This window comes from Typopeltis vanoorti, chromosome 16 (genome assembly GCF_054136105.1).
Source record: "Typopeltis vanoorti isolate ZY-2024b chromosome 16, IOZ_Tvanoo_1.0, whole genome shotgun sequence".
NCBI classification, from domain to species: domain Eukaryota; kingdom Metazoa; phylum Arthropoda; class Arachnida; order Uropygi; family Thelyphonidae; genus Typopeltis; species Typopeltis vanoorti.
The window spans coordinates 60,162,565-60,184,260 of NC_143564.1; the positions used below are offsets into that span (position 1 = coordinate 60,162,565).

The 21,696-nt window shown below is 35.1% G+C and overlaps 1 protein-coding gene across 1 annotated transcript in view; it reads left to right on the forward strand.

The window, feature by feature from the left end:
- LOC150098055 (U3 small nucleolar RNA-interacting protein 2-like) overlaps positions 1–21,696 on the forward strand; it is a 190,013-nt gene that overhangs the window by 124,171 nt on the left and 44,146 nt on the right. The window contains exons 11-12 of the mRNA XM_090406409.1: positions 3,556–3,618; positions 15,864–16,003. Of these exons, the coding sequence (XP_090262535.1) occupies positions 3,556–3,618; positions 15,864–16,003 (203 nt within the window). The remainder of the gene's footprint in view (positions 1–3,555; positions 3,619–15,863; positions 16,004–21,696) is intronic.

Sequence of the window (21,696 nt, forward strand, 5' to 3'; positions counted from 1 at the left end):
CCTGTACCAACTTTAGTTTGCAGTCATGGTCTCCGTTAAACAATTAAATTCTGCTCAGGTTCTAATTAATAAGTGGTGCATTGGATTCATTTATCAGGCAACTAGTTAGGTGAAAAGTACAAAGGTTCATTTATTAAAACTTATGCAATACACTTTCATCAAATTATACATTCAGCATAATCACTTTCTTAAGTTACAGAACTTAATATAACAAACTATAATTTATATAGCTGAATCTTGTCATAAGACACTGCTGTCAAAAAAAAAAACAAAAAAAAAGCACTGCTCGATTGTCCTTTTGTATTCTTTGATCTACAATTCCTTCCAGGCATTAATTCAATTAATGTCGCGTAAGATTATACTATAACATACTAAACATGATCGACATTTACAATACATTAGATTATGTTCCTGGAGCTGTAATACTTTGCTATTAGACTAAATACTAAAGTCCTGCCTCTTACATAATATGAGCTCTACTAATGAATGTTCCTGTTCACTATTATACATTAATTCTTTCTTCCACAACGAAAGACATTAAGGTTTGTACATTACAAATGTACCGGATCTTTAAGACTTCTTCTGGTTTGTCCCTCAATCTTCAATTCCCTTTACAGCTTACTTATTCTTTATCCTGACGGTCGTCTCACCTGGGCTTGATTTGGAGCTTGCTATCGTGATTTTTCCTCTCCGATGTGGATGCGAAGCAGCTCTGCTTAAGTTGATCCACATGATCTAGCATGATGGTCAGCTTGCATAGATTTCCTCTGTACGCTGACAAAATGCCCACATCTCACTTGTTACTTGGCTGCTTATCTCCGTTGAGATAAGCAGCCAAGTTGGCCAGGTTCACCTACACATCTCCGGGAACAACTCGAGCTGGGGCCCTCGAGTGACGGACGCCGATTCTGAACAGGAGAGCATGAGGAAGAACTGGAATCCAAGAGGAAAAAAGTTCCGAACTGGGGGAGCAAGCCTTTTTATATTACACCTTTTAGCGGCACCCCTTCTGCATCACGCCTTTTCACCCGTCACCATTCTTCTGCACACGATTCCGTTCTTCTCTCCTAGCATCTTCCAGGAAGCTTGCGCGTGCTCCGTGCGTACGTGACTGCCATAGGCTCTGCTGCTAATCCGAGTGTCTCGCTCGCGTGCCTTGAACTCATAATTTTACATGCTAACATATATTTCACAAATTATTCTTCCCTTGTTAAACATACAAAGATAGGTAATATTCCTTTACATAGAATCATTCAATGTCAAGATCCAATATCTTTAAGGCTTTCCAGTAATTTACAATTCTACTTATATACAAGTATATCCTTGTTGGTGAGTTAAAGCTTGTTAAATCCTGAATGAAATATTTCTTAATGAAATCTCTTCATTCAAGATTTAACAGTGTCCTGGCCAGAATCTGTTGACTTTATACAAGGCTTAGGTGTAGGTTGTTATTCATAACAGCACATCACAGTATTAACAATACACTACAAGAGAATAATTAATTTATTGAATTTACTGACATTTTGTTGGATTTCTAACCGTCATCTTCAGAGTGACAAATTACAAATCTTTGGAAAATACACATCATTCATTTAGGAGATAGTAGAAAAAAATCAAATTTTAATTGCAAAGGAACTAATGTTCTCTCAAGGGAGTGGATAAAAAAACAAGTTAATTCTTAGAAATTTGGCCACATGCAGTCTTAGAATGACTGTCTCAGATCTTTAACAAATGAATGTAGCCAAACTTGTTGTGGTTAGGGGAATTCAAAGTGATGAAACATCACTGATGCTGATTCCAAAAATAGTATCTCAGACCTGTAGCAACTTCTATACACAGTTGTCTTTTTTTCATTTAATCTCATTGAAGGACTATCCAGAGCACGGTCTGCCAGTCCTGACCAGTTGACCATGGCTATAGATTTTATTTTCTTCAAGGAAGATTTTACCAGATCTGCCAGTCTGTCCAAAATAGGCTGAGTATAAGGTACGAGAAATTTTATCCATTCCAGAATGTGCAAGAGGATGAAGCTGATATTTAGGAAAATGAAGGTTGCTAGCTGGATATGTAATGTGGAAGTGGCATGGAGATTATATTTGCAAAGAACTTTAGATATCATTTGAAATTTATCCTACGGATTCTACTGTATGTAGAATCCTGTTAATTGGCCATTGGTTTATTGTGACAGCCATTTATTTGGGATAAATCTTAAAGAACAAAACTAAATTGAGAAAATTGCCATTGGCCATTGGTTTATTGTGACAGCCATTTATTTGGGATAAATCTTAAAGAACAAAACTAAATTGAGAAAATTGACAGAGTTTTCTTCGCTTATTTTGAATGGAATGCTGTGTAATTAGGACAAGAGACTCTAGCACTTTAGATTATCCCTCTGAGGTAATCACTTACAAATGGTTGGCTGGTTTAAGGTTCACTTGCATAAGGAGAGCAAAGGTCATACTCCACCATCTAAAGATAATCACAAACATCCATGCCCATAGTTGAATTCGAACCTGTGACCCACTGTTTGGAGAATGGATATGCTAACCACTTGGCCAAACAGCCTGGCAAATACAGCTTTTTCATTTCTGTAGTGCCTGATGACATCCATCATGAGGTGATTAAACATTTCCTATCCTCTTCCATCGATCTCCTAGTTTATAACACAATACTCACTGAAGTGCATAACAAAAGTTAATTATTATTATCTTTCCAAAACCTGGAAAAGATTCAAAACTGGCAAACAATTCTATTCCATTCTGTTGCTCTGACCAGTTATTTGTCTTTAAGATCTTGGAGAAGAATGGTAAGTGCCTAGCTTCTGTGGTATAGTATATAGAAACAAATTTCTATATACTATACCACATATTTATAAGTAACTTTTTTTTTTCACCCAACAAGGTGGGTTTTGTGGAAACACTGATTGACATTGGATCTGAATTCATTTAGAAATATGAGCACCTGGTTTGCTTTCTTTGATATGGAAAAGCTTAGGACAGAGCCCAGAGTTATGGTATATTAAAAGACCCTTATAGTCTAAGTATATGTAGACACTCCCTCTTTGTATTTCAAATTTCACTCCAGGGCATTTCCCCAAGGTCCTGTCTTAAGTATGACACTTTTGCTGTCAAAGTAAACTCAGTAAATTTGGACTAGAAGAGTTCTGCATACTTCTTTAGATGCATGCAGAAAATAAAATAAGTAAATAAAATGTGTTGGAGGATTTATTTATTTGTATATATTCTTGTTATATATTAATGAAAATTAGGATTTTTTTTAATAAAAATATAAAACCCACCTTATCAGTAATGGTTTTTCATTTTGATTTATGTAGAAAAACTACATGCTTTCTTCCTTTTTTTTTTTTTTAAAGAATAAGAAATAAAAACACATAATTGATTCCTAAATGTAAGAAATTAATTTGTAATACTAATTTAAATTTATTTTTGGTATCTCTTTATAAAAGAGTCAACATAAATCATTAATGAGACAGTATTAACATAATGGTTTTTGTTTCATTTTTAATCTGTTATTTTTGACACTGGTTTGTTGTAGGTTTTCCATTGACTGTGTACGACTTATAAACGACAAGGAATTTTTCTCGGGTGGTGATGATGGGTAAGAGGTGTATTATTTATTTCATAATAACTGTTAATAATAATTGATATATTAAAAATAGTTATTAGTAGAAATTCGTGTCATCTCTTTTTAAAAAGGTAGATTTTTCACCTTTTAGTATAAAATTCACGCTGTTAAACTTTTTTTAATGCTTATTACTTTAGTAATTTTGAAACAAAACCACCCGGTTTCACCAACACCCAAATAGGCTGCTTCTTCAGGGCTTTTACATAAAGAAATGAATAATATCATGTTATACGGTGTTAACACATTGGTAAAACCTGACTGAGAGTCAGATCTGGTAACTATAAATGGGTTATGGTGTTTTTAGAAATGAGAGAAGAGATAGGAGAGGTAGGTACTATTAATGATATCAGATGATTTGAGTCCAAAAATTGAGTTTGAGGCTATCTGATGTGAAGTGGAGGCTTACAGGATAAAATATATGGAAGTGTTGCTGCAGACAAAGAAATGCATCACCAAATTACCCTGATGGTACTAAATGAATAATTATTATGGGTGACTTAAATTATGTGAACATCAGTTGGGTAGCGGAGAAAACTCTTGATAAGAAAGGAGAATTTATTGAGTTGTTAGTTAGTGTTAACACAAGCACTAACTCGCATCCTTATAAGGGGGGGGGGTCTCAGTTAAGGATGCGAGACTGTTTTTCCACCAGTTGGTGACAGTGATGATGCTGTGATGACATGGTGAGTAGCCAGATGTTCCAATTCGGACATGTTACATGCCGAACTGCAAAATTGAAAATTATGACAAACTCAGGAGGATGCTATCTGTTGTCCCATGGTATCATTTACTGAATGGGAAAGATATCAGCAATGCATGGGAAGCTTTGAAAAGGTGCTTAAATGAGGCAGTATCTGTATGTGTCCTTAGAGTCAAAGGATAAATAGAATTGGAGTGAAATGGATGTGCAACCTTATTAAACAAGAAATCCAAAAGAAGAGGATGACATAGAAAGAATATCATGAAAAATAAGAGTGAGAGGAGCTGTGAATTATATAAAACACAAGCCTGAAAATGTATGAGTTTGGTTTAGAAAGTTAAGTTGGAGTACAAAAAGAAATTGGCTGTGCAGGCTAAAGGCAATCCAGAAAAATTTTATCTTTATGCTGCAAGTAAAAAAAACGCTGCATGTAACATAATACACAGTGCTGTCACTTACATTGGATCAGAAGTAGATTCTAGAGTTGTTGCATAACCTGGATAAGAATTGGGCAGTAGGGACAGATGGGATATCAGCATGTGTGCTAAAGAAATATTCAGCCAAACTGGCATGTTTGTGTAAATTTGGAACAGAAAATTTAATTTTCTGTTTCAAATTACAAGTTTCTGTCGTTAGTGCATTTATATTGTACGAAATGATTTACTGCTTAATTTTATATATGTATATATATAGTTTGGCATTGTTTTATTTATAAGTAGTCATGCGCAGTTAATATATCATGTTTATGTTTTGCACTAAATTTTAATTAAGTGAATGTAGTAGTAAATTCATTTATTAGTTTGACCTAAAATTAGTATTATAGTTTAATATTTGTGTATGGGTAAAATATATAAGTTGAAAAGACACTTGTTGACCGAAAATGTGAGTTTTTACAGCTTTCAAGGAAAGCACCATGAAGAAAACGTAATGGCAGCAGCTTCCCTTACTTCATGACTGAAGCAGAACTGGAAGTATCATACATGCTTGAGCAGGCACGAGTAGAAAGAACATGGTAAATAATAAACAGCTGGAGAGAGAGAGAGAGAGAGAGAGCTGTGGAAGAGAGATAGATATGGAAATATGTAGTGATGGAAAAGTTTTTGGGACTAGCAAGAAAAAATTTCATTAGTAGTTGTCTTTCAGAAAGAAGGATATTTTGAAAGTTATTTAGCTGTTACAAAGATAATTGAAAATAAAGTTATAGGAACTTTGAAACTCGATAAAAGAAGTTTCTCGTGGGAAGAGAATTGTTTATCGGATATTAAAAGTTCCATTAGTGCAGTAATATTTTAGTGGCTGTTACAAGGATATAGCGAGTTGAATTTTAAATGTTCGATCATTTTTCCTTGGGAATCCTTAGTACAGGAAGAAGAAAAAGATTCTGAATCTTGAAAATAAAAATAGAAAAAATATTTGATTTTTTTTTTTTTTAGAAGTCATTAAAGGACAAATTCAAACACTAGACAGTGTTTGAATTCGAAGATTTTATTGTCAAGTCTGAACTCTTTGTATCTCTGACGAGGAATGGAAAATCTACAGTTATTTCCAAGATAAAGTAGTTTTCAGGAACTGCTTCCCCCAAAGAAATAAACTGTTTTTTTCAAGAGAGGTCCAAATGCAGTTAAGAGACATAATTTTCCTTTTAACTGACATACTTTTGGGTTCAAAAACTAGATCAGATGTGATTTGTTCATTTGTCTTTTTAGATTTTAAGACAAGTTTCTGTTGTTGAAGTAAAGTTCAGAATATTGTATATATATTTTTTTAAAATGTGTCTTAATATTATTAAACTTATATATATATATACAGTTGTGAATGAAGACTCGGTATACTTGATTATTTCACTGTGTAGGCTTCTGTGGAAAAAGGACATGTTAGAATCACTATTTTTCTGATATTAAACCACACACAAAGAAGTAAAAAGGAAATTGTTTTAATTCAACAAGTTTCATGAAAAAAATTTGTTTCACTTGAACAGGAAATAGCACAAATAAATTAAAAAACAAAACCAAAGTAATAACAGTTAACATTTCTAATAAAGAATATTTGAAACATTTAAACAATGGAAAACATGTATTCACTATTACACTGGCTGCTGGTTTGTGGATAGCTGTATACTGCTCGTAGATATGAGTGTGTCATGATGGATTAAGCAAGACCAGACTTGATGTAAAATCATCCCGGGGTGCTTAAGGGTCAAAGCTGTATAACCGAGAGGAGACCTCCACATAGCCTTTAAAGGAATGCAGAGAACGAACCAGGGCTTCTGACCTAATGTCCAATCCTCACCTTCTCGTGGTGCACCCTGTTGGGTATCTACTTGGATACTGAACGAACGAGGATGGGCTAGCAATTTGGGATTTAGCCGACCAAATTGTATTCTTATTGGTTAAACCAAAATAAAAAGTGATGGTACAACAGGACAAAATTTAATGCCGGCTGGGGCGTCGCCCGGTAAAACAAGGCCCCCGTTGTTTTCGCCAGGGAAACAGGGCGAACAGTGAAAAGTCAGCTACTGGAACAAATCTGAAAACAAACCCCAACTCAACATCACCAGAGTTAAAGATCGGTACTATCAACGTAAGAAGCCTGAATGGCAAAGAAATGGAGCTAGCTGAGGAATTAGATAAGTACCAGATCGACATAATAGGGGTGACTGAAACAAAAAAGACCAAAACTGGTGAGATCTTTCTGAGCAATAAATACAAAATGTTATATTCAGGCAATGACAATCAAGGAAAAGAAGGAGTAGCCATAGTATTCAACACAAAATACGAGGCTAATCTTCTTGAATGGCAGGCAGTCTCAAGTAGAGTAATGTGGACAAATATGAGAATGGGGAACTGGACAATGAGACTTATTTGTGCCTATGGTCCCACAGAAGATTCTACTAAGGTAGAAGTGGAGGAATTTTTTGAGGCTTTAGAAAAAGCAACTGACACTATGAAAAAGGAAAAGTTGGTCCTTGTAGGGGATCTAAATAGCAGAGTAGGAAATGATTGTGAGACATACAAAAATATTTTGGGAAAATTTGGAGAAAAGAGCAAAGCTAATAATAATGGCAAATTTCTGTTGGATTTCTGCTCAGGACATGGACTGGTTATTACTAACACCATGTTCCAACATAAAAATGTGCACAAATTCACATGGAGAGAAGAGGCTAGGAATAAGAAAAGTCTCGTTGACTATGTTATTGTTGATAGTGATGTTTTCTCCCTGGTGCAGGACACCAGAGTGTACAGAGGATTTGAAATTGGAAGTGATCACTATTTAGTGTTGAGCAGGATAAAATTGAATTTCATATCGAAAAGAATAACATGCAAGAAAGTTTTAAAGCGAATAAAAGTTGAGCAGCTCTCAGATGTGAACTGTAGACTAAAATACACAAAGATTATTGAAGACAAAATGAAAAAGTTTGAGAACAGGAATCAAACCTTGGAGATTCAGTGGCAAACTCTGAAGAAAACATTGATTGATTCTGCCAGAGAGGCATGTGGTGAGGTTGTGTGCAAGGATAGAAAAATCAGAACTCCCTGGTGGACACAGGAAGTTAAAGAAGCAGTGAAGGAAAAGAAGAAAGCATATCAAAAGTTCCTGTCAAATAAGTCAGCTTGTACTCTTAGAGAATATAGAGACAAATGCAAGAATGCTAAACACTGTGTAAAACTAGCTAAACAAAAGTCATGGGAGGACTTTGGCAAGAATATAGAAAATAAATATCAAGAAGGTGGCAAAATATTCTGGACGTTGTTGAAGAAGCTTAGGAATGGAGGAAAGAGTGCTGTAAAAGGAGTGAGAGATGATAATGGTGACATGAAAACTGGAGAAAAAGATATCCTTGAAGTATGGAGTAATTACTTTGAAAAACTGCTAAATGAAACAAGCAGTGATGACAGCACATTTGTAAAAAACACTGACCAGGCATACAGGCAGGAATACATATCCACACTTGAAGTAGAAAAAGCCATCAAAGGCTTGAAATGTGGAAAGGCAGCTGGAGTAGATGATATTTGACCAGAAATGCTGAAGTATGGTGGTATAAAAGTCTTACAGTGGCTGCACTGCATAGTTCAGAAAGCCTGGACAGAGGGACGTATTCCCGATGATTGGAGTAGAGCTCTCATAGTACCCATATATAAAAAGGGAAATAAAACCGAATGTGAGAATTACAGAGGTATTTCCCTACTGAGTGTTCCTGGCAAGATCTATGCAAGTATACTTGAGAAACGGTTGAGAAGAATTATGGAAGAAAAGCTTGATGAAGAACAAGCTGGATTCAGGCCAAACAGAGGCTGTCAGGATCAGATCTTCACTTTACGACAAATAGTCGAGAAAGCATGGGAATATAACAAAGATCTGTATTTAAGTTTTGTCGATTTGGAAAAGGCATATGATAAGGTGCCAAGAGAGAAGCTGTTCAGTACGTTGCAGTTATATGGTGTCAATGGGGCATTATATCAAGCAATACTTTGTCTTTATTTGAGTTGTAAGTCAGCAGTTAGAATTAAAGGAAGTACAGGAAGATGGTTTAATGTTAAATCTGATGTGAGACAAGGATGTACATTATCCCCTCTGTTATTCATTATCTATATGGATCACATTATGAAGGAAAGTTGTATTAAACATGATATCAAAATCGGAGATGTTAATGTCAGCTCTTTGCTTTATGCGGGTGATGTTATACTTCTAAATAAATCCGCTACAAGTCTGCAAGATTCTCTGACTAAATTGAATAGCTGTTGTAATAGATATGGTATGAAGGTCAGCATTAAAAATACAAAGACAATGAAAATACTCAGAATCATTGAAAATATCAGCTGTGTTGTGAACGGAGAACCTGTGGAACAAGTAAAACATTTCAGCTACATAGGCACAATTTTTACTGAAGATGGTAAATTAAATATAGAAATAGACAACAGAATCAGCAAAGTTGGTATGGTGGGAAGTCAATTGAATAAATTCATATGGAATAAGAGAGAAATTAGTCGGAACACTAAATTAGCTGTATACAAGACAGTTCAAACCAATTTTAACTTATGGATCTGAGAGCTGGATCAGAAGTAAAACACTTGACCAAAGACTAGAGACCGCAGATATGAGAGTCCTGAGAAAGATTAGAGGCATGAACAGATGGCATCAATGGCAATATCATATTTAAAACGAGTATATTAGGAAAGAACTTGACATTGTCAGCATCCAGGAATGCATTAGCAGAGCTAATCTCAGGTGGTATGGTCACCTAAACAGATTGGGCGAGGAAAGATTAGCAAAACAAGTGTTCACTGCCAGGTTGGCAGGAAAATGACCCAGAGGAAGACCAAGATATAGGTGGATTGATACGGTACAAACTGCCTTAGACGATAGAAATGTAAGATCTGATGATGTTGGAGTCTTAACAAGTAACAGACTGATTTGGAGGAAAATTGTAGATAGGAAGTTAGTAATGATGTAATTTTTTCATGTAGTACTATCATATCCTGTACATCCCTTGTGGGTACATGGCAGGAATTTGATGATGATGATGACACTGTAGAGGATACTTTATCATTTCAGCTGATTCTTTGAATGCTCTTGAGTAAAAGCAATAATCAATGTGGAGCATTTCAGTTTGTTTACATTCTAACAGATGGTTTGTATCTGGTGCCAGCCCTGATTTATACTTTTTTTTTTTTCATTCTCAACGTCCTTAATGTGTTCCGATCAGCATATCTGCCAGTTTGTCCTGTGTAGTATAGCCCACACCTGCAACTGATCTTGTGGACACTTGGTTTTTTAATTAGCAGATGAGCTGGTTTAGGAGATTTTGTTGATTGGTTAGAAAGTGAAGTTTATGTTTTTTTGGTGAGTCAATCTTGCTATTTTATCTGTGATTGATTGTATGTATGAGGGAATCACTGTTACTTTATATTCTTGGTTTATTTGTTTTTCTGTTTGTTTAGGAAGTTGAGATATCTAATGTCTTAACTAATGTATCGAAAAACAGTAAAGACCTATTTCTTTGTAATTCAACTGTGAGTTTAATTTGAGGTGAATATTGTTCAGGAAGGTAACAAAATGTTCTAATTGGGTAGTAGAACCAGGTCAGATGATAAAAATATTGTCAATGTATCTTTGCCAAATTTTTGATTGTGTTCTTTGATACCGGAGGGCTGTTTTTTTTCAAAAACCACTCCATGAATAGTCAGCTAACGTAGGAGAGAAGCTAGAGTCCATAGCTAAAATTTGGTGAAGATACATTGACAATATTTTTATGATTTTGTGCTGTTGGTCTATCATTTAAATTTGTCTTTGTACTAGTGAATGCTCACAAGGATAGCTAACCGATTTTATGAATAAAGTTATTATTATTATTATTATTATTATTATTATTATTTGACACCTCCAGGGAGTCCAAAGACTCATCGAGGGAGAGTATGCCAACAGCATCGAACGATTGGCCCCCTTCCAACTACTAACCGCGCTCAAACTTACTTAACTGAGCCATTAGTAGCAGAGTATTTTAATTTAAAGTATTTTATGTTAGTAATCCATTTTTAAATCTCTCACTCTCTCACACCCACACACATCAAGAAGTTTTCTCATCTGTATAAGAATGTTGTTGTTTTTCTTTGGATAAACTTTGATTGTATCCAAAATAATAACAACAACATTAGTTATGTATCATGGTTATTTATTAACATTTGATTAAGGATATACTGGGAATATAATATAATCCAAATCAAATAAAATAAAACATAAAATAGTTTATTATTTTAATAATAATAATAATATCTTAATTCAGATATATCATACATATTATAAAGTATTTTCACTTTGGTGGTTTGAAAATATTACAAGTCCTAGATTCATTCTTTTTAAGAGTATGAGTGAATATGAAAATCATCCGTTTCATTGACACATCTATCAAGCGTCTTTATTTGTGTGTGTGTGTGTGTGTGTGTGTGTGTGTGTGTGTGTGTGTGTGTGTGTGTGTGTGTGTGTGTGTGTGTGTGTGTGTGTGTGTGTGTGAGAAAGAGAGAGAGAGAGAGAGATTGGAATACCATATGTTGCACACCCAAAAAGTAGTAACCACAATAGAATACAAGTCATGTTCATTATAATGGATGCTATTTTAAGACACAAATTCATGTACCCATTATTAATTACTGAAAAGTCTTAACAGAAACTCCACAGTAGCAAGGCTGTATTAATCTAACTCTTGCCAACAGCTTAAGTGTAGAAATTTGCTACCTTTAACTTATAAGTTAGTTCCATGTCATAATTGAGAGTTCAAAGCAGTGGTAGGAAATTGTAGAGTGGTTAATAAGCTTGGAGAAGTTAGTTAAAACCTTGGTTCAGTAATAACTGAATAGAAATATAAAACTTTGGGGCTTTATTCAAGAGAAGTCTTGTCATAGTAGCTAATTCACTTTTTATATTAAAAGTGATGGTTGTGTTAAACTTGGCTTATTATTTAATCCTGTGGTGACTACTCCAAAGTGCTAATTATACCTTCTCTCTATCAGAAGTGTTTTTACAAAAGGAGTTTTCTTGAAAATAAAATTTTCCCCCTTTTTTTTTATTTTAAAGAGATTTTCCAGGCCTATGTATTTGTTGGGGCCATGCATTTTTGGAATGAGGACATTGCAGACAGAGCATTATATTAATGGTAATTTGCTACATGGGAGCATTGAAACTGGAGATGTGGGAATGATGGTAGACATAAAGTGTTTGGAAATTATTCTGTTACACAAGGCATAATACCACATCTTGATTACTGTGCTCAGATAAAGTCACCTTAGTTAAAAAGATATTGCAGAGGGTAATAGCAAAAATGATATCCAGCATGTGAGGACAGATTGAGGAAATGTGGTCTTCATAGTTTGAGTAACAGATAGAAGACAGGAGATACAATAGAAGCATACAAGTTGATAAGTGGACCATACAGTAAGGCCATTTGATGGTAGATTGGGGAAAACTTTGGGGAAGAGCGGACTGAGTAAGGGTATGGTTAGAAAACGTGAGATCTAGATTCTTATGGTATGCAATGCACATATGGAATGGGATGCCAATGAATGTTTTCAAAGAAAGATATGAGTATTTAGCTCTTGTGCTATTAACCTAGAAAAGACCCTTTCTTAGTGAATCCTTGACTTTCAGGAGGATCCTGTGTTATAATAATAATATATCTACTGTTGATCTATGATTAAAAACAGCAGAGTAAAAAAGTTAGTTTCTTTTTTCTTTATAGCAGCTGTTGACTTGAAAAATTCTCCATTTTGAAATTGTCAACCAGTCTAGAAATTAATATTAATCTTCATGTTTAGTGTTGAATACTTACGTTTATAGTTATGCCTTCCTTTTTCTTCACTGTTGTTGTCTCTATATAACATCATATAGTATGATGTAGAAGTATATCACGTTTTTGTTCTTATTAGTCTCATTTCTGTGAGGATTTTTGTGTTGATCGTACCTATCTTCAGTTGAGATTGTCACTAAGCTCTGTATAAACCTTAGGATTAGGACTCCTAGTAAATGCCTAAATAATAATAGTAGTAATAATAATAATACTTAAGATATAATAATAATAATAATTATTATTATTATATCTTAAGCACTTGACAGATCACACATCTTAATATCACCGCCACAGATCAATGAAAGCAATTTCCTTATGTTTTTTCCCACAAATGAAATACAGCAATAGTTACTTGTCCTGAGAGGCATGGTTTCCCTTCTATGCTCTGGAAATGCCTGTGTTCAAACTTGAATGCAAAGAAACTTCATGCTGCATTTCAAGGATCCTTATGCAGGCTTTTTGACTTAGTCAGTTAACTAGTATAATATGGAGATGGTAGCATTTCTTCCCTTTTGAAACTTTTTCATCTTGCAAGGCAGACTGCCTGCCTGAAGAATACATATAATTGACAGACAGCAAATTATATAGCTGGGTTGTTGTTTGGAATTATGATTGAAGCCAGCATATTGTATCTTAATTACCTGTTTTTCTGGTCAGTTTTCCTTTTTTCTGGATGAAAACACGAGTTTCCTGGAGGGGGGGGGGGAAACCCTATCTCTTCATGAAGATTCATCGCAGCCTAGATGAGATTCAAATAAAGATCTTTCCATCCAAAGGATGTTACTGACTGAGTTATGGAGATCAGATTAATTGCTTTATCATAGCATTAATTAGGTTTCTATGAAGCCAAGTTACATGGCTTTTATAGGCTGTTGGTTTATCCTATTTAAGAGGAAGATGCTTTTACTTCTTTAATGGCAAAATCCATTGAATTAACAATATTGGATAGTTCAGATAATGAGATAATGCTTTGTTTGAACTGTACCTGTTATTTGTTTATTTTTTTATTCCGGAACCTCATCAGTAAGGTTTTATCTGTGTACCAACAGATGTAAGACTGATGGATAATGATATTGATCCAATTCTCAATTAGAAGGTGATGTTTTTATGCAAGAAAGGCTAGAAGGGACTGGAATACAGCCACCTGGCTGTATTCCAGTCCCTTGGAGAAAATATTAAGAATATGGCAGATAGACTAATTTCACTGAATTCTTACTGGTATTATAATATTGCCATAAAGGAAATCGAGCATTAAATGTAGTTACCATTCTTTTCAAAGAAAGAGCACAAAGTGTGGTTTGACATAAATTGCATGCAAATGACACTATCTAATAATATAAAATACAAATTTTCAAATTAATACATTCCATTTTTCCCTTTGTGTTAGGCTCAATGATCTGTCACAGCCAAGTAACTTGCCTTAATTGAAACCTAATTAATGATCTGATAGTGTAGTTAATCCTTTCTGCCTAGTGTATTATGGCTGTCAATTTTGTGAATTCTTCTTCTTCTGGCTAGTTTACCTGTTTTGCAGGATAAAAAATCTGAATTTATAGGAGGAATAAATGCCGGCTACCTTCACTTGAAAATATTAGACCAAATTATACTAGGTGTGCATACTGTACAGTTGCATCCCACTTTTATTAGGTAAGTTAAAAGCAAGATGGTGGTCTATGCACTGTTTTAATCCTTGTTTTCTGTGTAGGTTTTTAAATGCAAAAATTGGTTTAATATTTGCATGTTTGATTAAGACTTGATCAGATCATAGCCTAAAAGACTTGATCTTTTAGGCTATGAGTTAATCCAGCGAGAATGTTGATATTAAAAAAAAGGAGAAATCAAAGGGAGAGAATTTTTAGTAATTGGATAGGAATCTCTTTCACTTTATTTCAATATTCAGATTTCTGTAGTTGTGGAAGTCACTCACATAAAAGTTTTCAGGAAAAATAAATATGGAACAGGAATGAAATAAATAATTTAATAATGAAACCAAATCTTTATGTAGTGTTTACATCTTGAGAGGTAATCTTTAATCTAATCTTAGACTAGAATTGTACTATAATCTTTCTCTTATGTCTTACGATACAACGTAGGGATATTGTGGATATGTAATCTTATTTGGAAGGTAGAAATTTGTTTTTTTTCTTTTTGAATTCAAATAAATGGCAAGCAGTGTGAATGAATTCAAGAATAAGTATGATAGTTGGTGTGTGTGTGTGTGTGTAGTATGTGGCCTCCATCGATGAGTCTCTGACTCCCTTGAGCAGTCCTTTCCAAACTTTTCATGTTGGTGACACACTTTTTAGACAAACATAATTTCGCGGCACAGTAATTCAGTCTGGTGTGCCTCTCATGGGGCACGTGGTCCGTATTAATGCAGACCATTCAACAGTTGATTCTTGTGTAGTTTCCCTCTGTAGTCAATACATTTTGTTCATCACAAACGTCACCTTCAGCTTTTCTTTTATTAATTAGAAACTTAGCCATTTTACGGGTAATTCAACACCAATTTGATAAATAAAACTGTGCGAATTTATCGTAAAGCTTTAACAGTAACTAAACATAAAATACAAGCACCAGCTCTTCATTTATTCACATTGCAGTTAGAATAAACATCAATAATAGCATTTGTATGAATAAGTGGTGCGCTTTATTTTTATTGGTTGAACGATAATAATACGATAATAAGAACCGAGCGACTACTACGTGATAAAACCACAGGGATGAATTCGGCTGCATTTATTCTCCATTATTTATCGAAATATATTGATATGAAATATTCTTAAAGGTTAAAAATAATTAAAAGATAGTTTGTATATATAATTTTGACAGCGCTAACTAAAAGTCGTACCGGTACTTTGCGAAATGGATTCCGCTGTGGAAATTTTCAGCAATTATTCTGTTTAATGCTTTATGTTCGCACGACACACCTTCACACTGCAGCCTACACACTAACGTGTTGCGACACACAATTTGGGAAGCTCTGCCCTAGAGGTCTCTCTTAATAATAATATAGTAATCAGTAATATCAATTTCTAGTAATCAGTTATAATTTTATACTACTAATAGTATAATGGGAAAAAAGCATATACACATAATAGCATATAAAATTTTACTTTCATTTTAGCTTTCATTGTTAGTTTTGATTATATATTTTAATGACTTATCTTTTTCAATTAGGAGATTATCAGTATGGACAATTCATAAGAAAAAACCAGTATTTGAATTGTATTCTGCCCATTGTTCCCATCCAGATAGTAACAACTGTCACTGGATTTCAGCAATATCTACTCTGCATAATACGGATCTGTTAGCATCTGGTAAGCTTAACTTTGTTTCCAGATGTTTTAAGGAAATAATCATTTTCACACACTGGTGAATTAGAAATAATGTGCTTTCCTTACAAATATGCTGGTGTCCAAAAGCTATGAATAAGAATAAGCTACATTTTTACCTGTATATGAAAATATGTTCATGACTGCAGGCAAATGTGAACATGAATTTATTGCCAGCATACTAGTAAATTATATTACACAAAAAATATGTTATAAATTTTGTACAAATTAAGTTGCAATATGTTTTTGGCAAAAGTTACATATTTCCTAAGGATGTAGTTAAGTAATTAATGTATAGTGCTTACAGAAAACTATGTGAAGAGACATTTCAGCATGGAATGTGTCCACCCCAAACTGCGATGCAGCTCTCACAATGTCATACTATGCTTAGCACCGAATGATTCAGGAGTTCTTGAGGCAAACTGGCTTACTCCTTCAGAGCAAGGAGCCTGTTCATTTTCTGGAGGGGAATTTCGAGCAGCAGTGCATCTCCCTTGCATCCTAAACGTGTTCAGGATTAAGATAGGAGCGTGCTGGTCACTCGATTCGATTAATATGCTGTCTCCAGAAGTATCTCCACTGCTCTTGTATGATGTGGAGTGGCATTGTCATCCATAAAAATGAATTCTTTGCCTACAGCACCACGAAACAATCGAACATGACTTTAAAGAAATTCATTGAAATATCATTCACCAATCATTGTCCCATTTTCCAGTATTTGTATCTTAGTGCATCCATTAATCTTAATGCCCCCCCCCACACACACACAGACACACCATGACTCCTAGCACTGCTATATATATCCCTTTCAAGAATATTCTCACAATAGTAAGCAGTACCACTTTCATGCCAGATCAAGTGTCATCTAGAATCAGAGAAAAGTTTAAAATGACTCATCTTTAAAGAGTACATTAACCCATTGGTGTCTTGTCCAATTTTTATGGATACAACACCATTGAAAATATGCTCTATAATGAGCTGTGGATAAGGGATGCAGACTACAGGCCTTTGGGCATATAGGCCTACTTGCTGCAGGTGTCTTGCCACAGTTTGTTGAGATATCCACATACCTGTGCTTGAGTGGAACCAACTTGCATGCTGACCTGCTGTGGTGCATTGATTACATTTTGCTGTTATAAACAAAAATCTGTCTTTGTGTTGTGGTAGAGTGAGGCAACCTCTTAGCAAACGTCTGAAACACATTTCATTGGTTTGAGACACTGCCCGGGGCCTGAATACAATGCTATGTGAGATTCCAAACTCTTTGGCAATATCAGTAATTCTGTAGCCTTCTTCAAGCTTTCCAATAATTCTTCCCCATGTGAAATGATCTAGATCAGTGCTTCCCAAACTTATGGATGTAAAGGCCCCCTTGGAAATATTAAAATATTTCATGGCCCCCATCGAAAGAAAAATCATAATACAGACATATTATTATAATATTTATTGTATTTATATTCAATACAGAACATGCACAGCGAATATTGCAAAAATGAAATGCAAATATTACATTTTTAGCATCTTACATATACATTTGACATGGCACACTTAGTCTTAAAAATTTTAATTTGTTTTCATTATTTCATGGCCCCCAAAGGGACCGTGGCCCACAGTTTGGGAAGCGCTGATCTAGATGATGTATTTGAAACATTACAAGACATCAAAGTTTGCAACTTTATTCCTTTACGAAAAGAGCTTCTTTCAAAAACAGTTTGCTTAGTATAAGCTTTTGCCTTTTATCCTGTTGAGTACTACTACTGCTACTACGTGACCTATTTGCGTGTGATTTGAAAATTGACATGGCACACTTAGTCTTAAAAATTTTAATTTGTTTTCATTATTTCATGGCCCCCAAAGGGACCGTGGCCCACAGTTTGGGAAGCGCTGATCTAAATGATGTATTTGAAACATTACAAGACATCAAAGTTTGCAACTTTATTCCTTTACGAAAAGAGCTTCTTTCAAAAACAGTTTGCTTAGTATAAGCTTTTGCCTTTTATCCTGTTGAGTACTACTACTGCTACTACGTGACCTATTTGCGTGTGATTTGAAAATTTGAATGTGTTCCCGTTTTCTGCTGAATTGTCAATTATACAAATTGCCACAAGCTGATTCGTCTGAATTTGTAATTGTAACTTCAGAAATAATGCTCGTCCTTAAGTTTTGGACACCAGTGTACTAATGGATTTGGATTTATTTTACTTTTTATTTTATTTTATGCACATGGCACAAAAATAAGTTAATATAAAGATATACATAGAATGCTGATATTTTAAAGATATCTTGGAAAGTAAAAGGGGGTGCTTAAGGGTCAAAGCTGTATAACTGAGAGGAGACCTCCACATAGCCTTTAAAGGAATGCAGAGAACCGACCAGGGCTTCTGACCTAATGTCCAATCCTCACCTTCTCGTGGTGCACCCTGTTGGGTATCTACTTTGATACTGAACGAACGAGGATGGGCTGGCAATTTGGGATTTAGCCGACCAAATTGTATTCTTATTGGTTAAACCAAAATAAAAAATGATGGTACAACATGACAAAATTTCATGCCGGCTGGGGCGTCGCCCGGTTAAACAAGGCCCCCGTTGTTTTCGCCAGGGAACCAGGGCGAACAGCGAAAAGTCAGCTACTGGAACAAATCTAAAAACAAACCCCAACTCAACATCACCAGAGTTAAAGATCGGTACTATCAACGTAAGAAGCCTAAATGGCAAAGAAATGGAGCTAGCTGAGGAATTAGATAAGTACCAGATCGACATAATAGGGGTGACTGAAACAAAAAAGACCAAAACTGGTGAGATCTTTCTGAGCAATAAATACAAAATGTTATATTCAGGCAATGACAATCAAGGAAAAGAAGGAGTAGCCATAGTATTCAACACAAAATACGAGGCTAATCTTCTTGAATGGCAGTCAGTCTCAAGTAGAGTAATGTGGGCAAATATGAGAATGGGGAACTGGACAATGAGACTTATTTGTGCTTATGGTCCCACAGAAGGTTCTACTAAGGTAGAAGTGGAGGAATTTTTTGAAGCTTTAGAAAAAGCAACTGACACAATGAAAAAGGAAAAGTTGGTCCTTGTTGGGGATCTAAATAGTCGAGTAGGAAATGATTGTGAGACATACAAAAATATTTTGGGAAAATTTGGAGAAAAGAGCAAAGCTAATAATAATGCAAATATCTGTTGGATTTCTGCTCAGGACATGGACTGGTTATTACTAACACCATGTTCCAACATAAAAATGTGCACAAATTCACATGGAGAGAAGAGGCTAGGAATAAGAAAAGTCTCATTGACTATGTTATTGTTGATAGTGATGTTTTCTCCCTGGTGCAGGACACCAGAGTGTACAGAGGATTTGAAATTGGAAGTGATCACTATTTAGTCTTGAGCAGGATAAAAGTGAATTTCATATTGAAAAGAATAACATGTAAGAAAATTTTAAAGCGAATAAAAGTTGAGCAGCTCTCAGATGTGAACTGTAAACTAAAATACAGAAATATTATTGAAAAGAAAATGAAAGAGTTTGAGAAAAGGAATCAAACCTTGGAGATTCAGTGGCAAACTCTGAAGGAAACATTGATTGATTCTGCCAGAGAGGCATGTGGTGAGGTTGTGTGCAAGGATAAAAAAATCAGAACTCCCTGGTGGACACAGGAAGTTAAAGAGGCAGTGAAGGAAAAGAAGAAAGCATATCAAAAGTTCCTGGCAAATAAGTCAGCTTTTACTCTTACAGAATACAGAGACAAATGTAAGAAAGCTAAACAAAAGTCATGGGAGGACTTTGGCAAGAATATAGAAAATAAATATCAAGAAGGTGGCAAAATATTCTGGAGGTTGTTGAAGAAGCTTAGGAATGGAGGAAAGAGTGCTGTAAAAGGAATTAGAGATGATAAAGGTGAAATGAAAACAGGAGAAAAAGATATCCTTGAAGTATGGAGTAATTACTTTGAAAAACTGCTAAATGAAACAAGCAGTGATGACAGCACAGTGATAAAAAACACTGACCAGGCATGCAGTCAGGAATACATATCCATACTTGAAGTAGAAAAAGCCATCAAAGGCTTGAAATGTGGAAAGGCAGCAGGAGTAGATGATATTCGACCAGAAATGCTGAAGTATGGTGGTATAAGAGTCTTACAGTGGCTGCACTGCATAGTTCAGAAAGCCTGGACAGAGGGACGAATTCCCGATGATTGGAGTAGAGCTCTCATAGTACCCATATATAAAAAGGGAAATAAAACTGAATGTGAGAATTACAGAGGTATTTCCCTACTGAGTGTTCCTGGCAAGATCTATGCAAGTATACTTGAGAAACGGTTGAGAAGAATTGTGGAAGAAAAGCTTGGTGAAGAACAAGCTGGATTCAGGCCAAATAGAGGCTGTCAGGATCAGATCTTCACTTTACGACAAATAGTCGAGAAACCATGGGAATATAACAAAGATCTGTATTTAAGTTTTGTCGATTTGGAAAAGGCATATGACAAGGTGCCAAGAGAGAAGCTATTCAATACGCTGCAGTTATATGGTGTCAATGGGGCATTATATCAAGCAATACTTAGTCTTTATTTGAGTTGTAAGTCAGCAGTTAGAATTAAAGGAAGTACAGGAAGATGGTTTAATGTTAAATCTGATGTGAGACAAGGATGTACATTATCCCCTCTGTTATTCATTATCTATATGGATCACATTATGAAGGAATGTGGTATTAAACCTGATATCAAAATTGGAGATGTTAATGTCAGCTCTTTGCTTTATGCGGATGATGTTATACTTCTAAATAAATCCGCTACAAGTCTGCAAGATTCTCTGACTAAATTGAATAGCTGTTGTAATAGATATGGTATGAAGGTCAGGAATAAAAAGACAAAGACAATGAAAATAGGCAGAATCATTGAAAATGTCAACTGTGTTGTGATTGGAGAACCTGTGGAACAAGTAAAACATTTCAGCTACTTAGGCACAATTTTTACTGAAGATGGTAAACTAAATATAGAAATAGACAACAGAATCAACAAAGCTGGTATGGTGGGAAGTCAATTGAATAAATTCATATGGAATAAGAAAGAAATTAGTCGGAACACTAAATTAGCTGTATTCAAGACTGTGTTCAAACCAATTTTAACTTATGGATCTGAGAGCTGGGTCAGAAGTAAAACACTTGACCAAAGACTAGAGACCGCAGATATGAGAGTCCTGAGAAAGATTAGAGGCGTGAACAGATGGCATCAATGGCAATATCATATTAGAAATGAGGATATTAGGAAAGAACTTGACATTGTCAGCATCCAGGAATGCGTTAGCAGAGCTAATCTCAGATGGTATGGTCACTTAAATAGAATGGGAGAGGAAAGATTAGCAAAACAAGTGTTCTCTGCCAGGTTGGCAGGAAAACGACCCAGAGGAAGACCAAGGTATAGGTGGATTGATACGGTACAAAGTGCCTTAGCCGATAGAAATATAAGATCTGATAATGTTGGAGTCTTGACAAGTAACAGACTGATTTGGAGGAAAATTGTAGATAGGAAGTTAGTAATGATGTAATTTTTTCATGTAGTACTGTCATATCCTGTACACCCTTTGAGGGTAAATGGCAGGAATTTGATGATGATGATGGAAAGTAAAAGAAAATGAACTAATTTGAAATTTTTTACTTGTACTCATAATACTTCTAA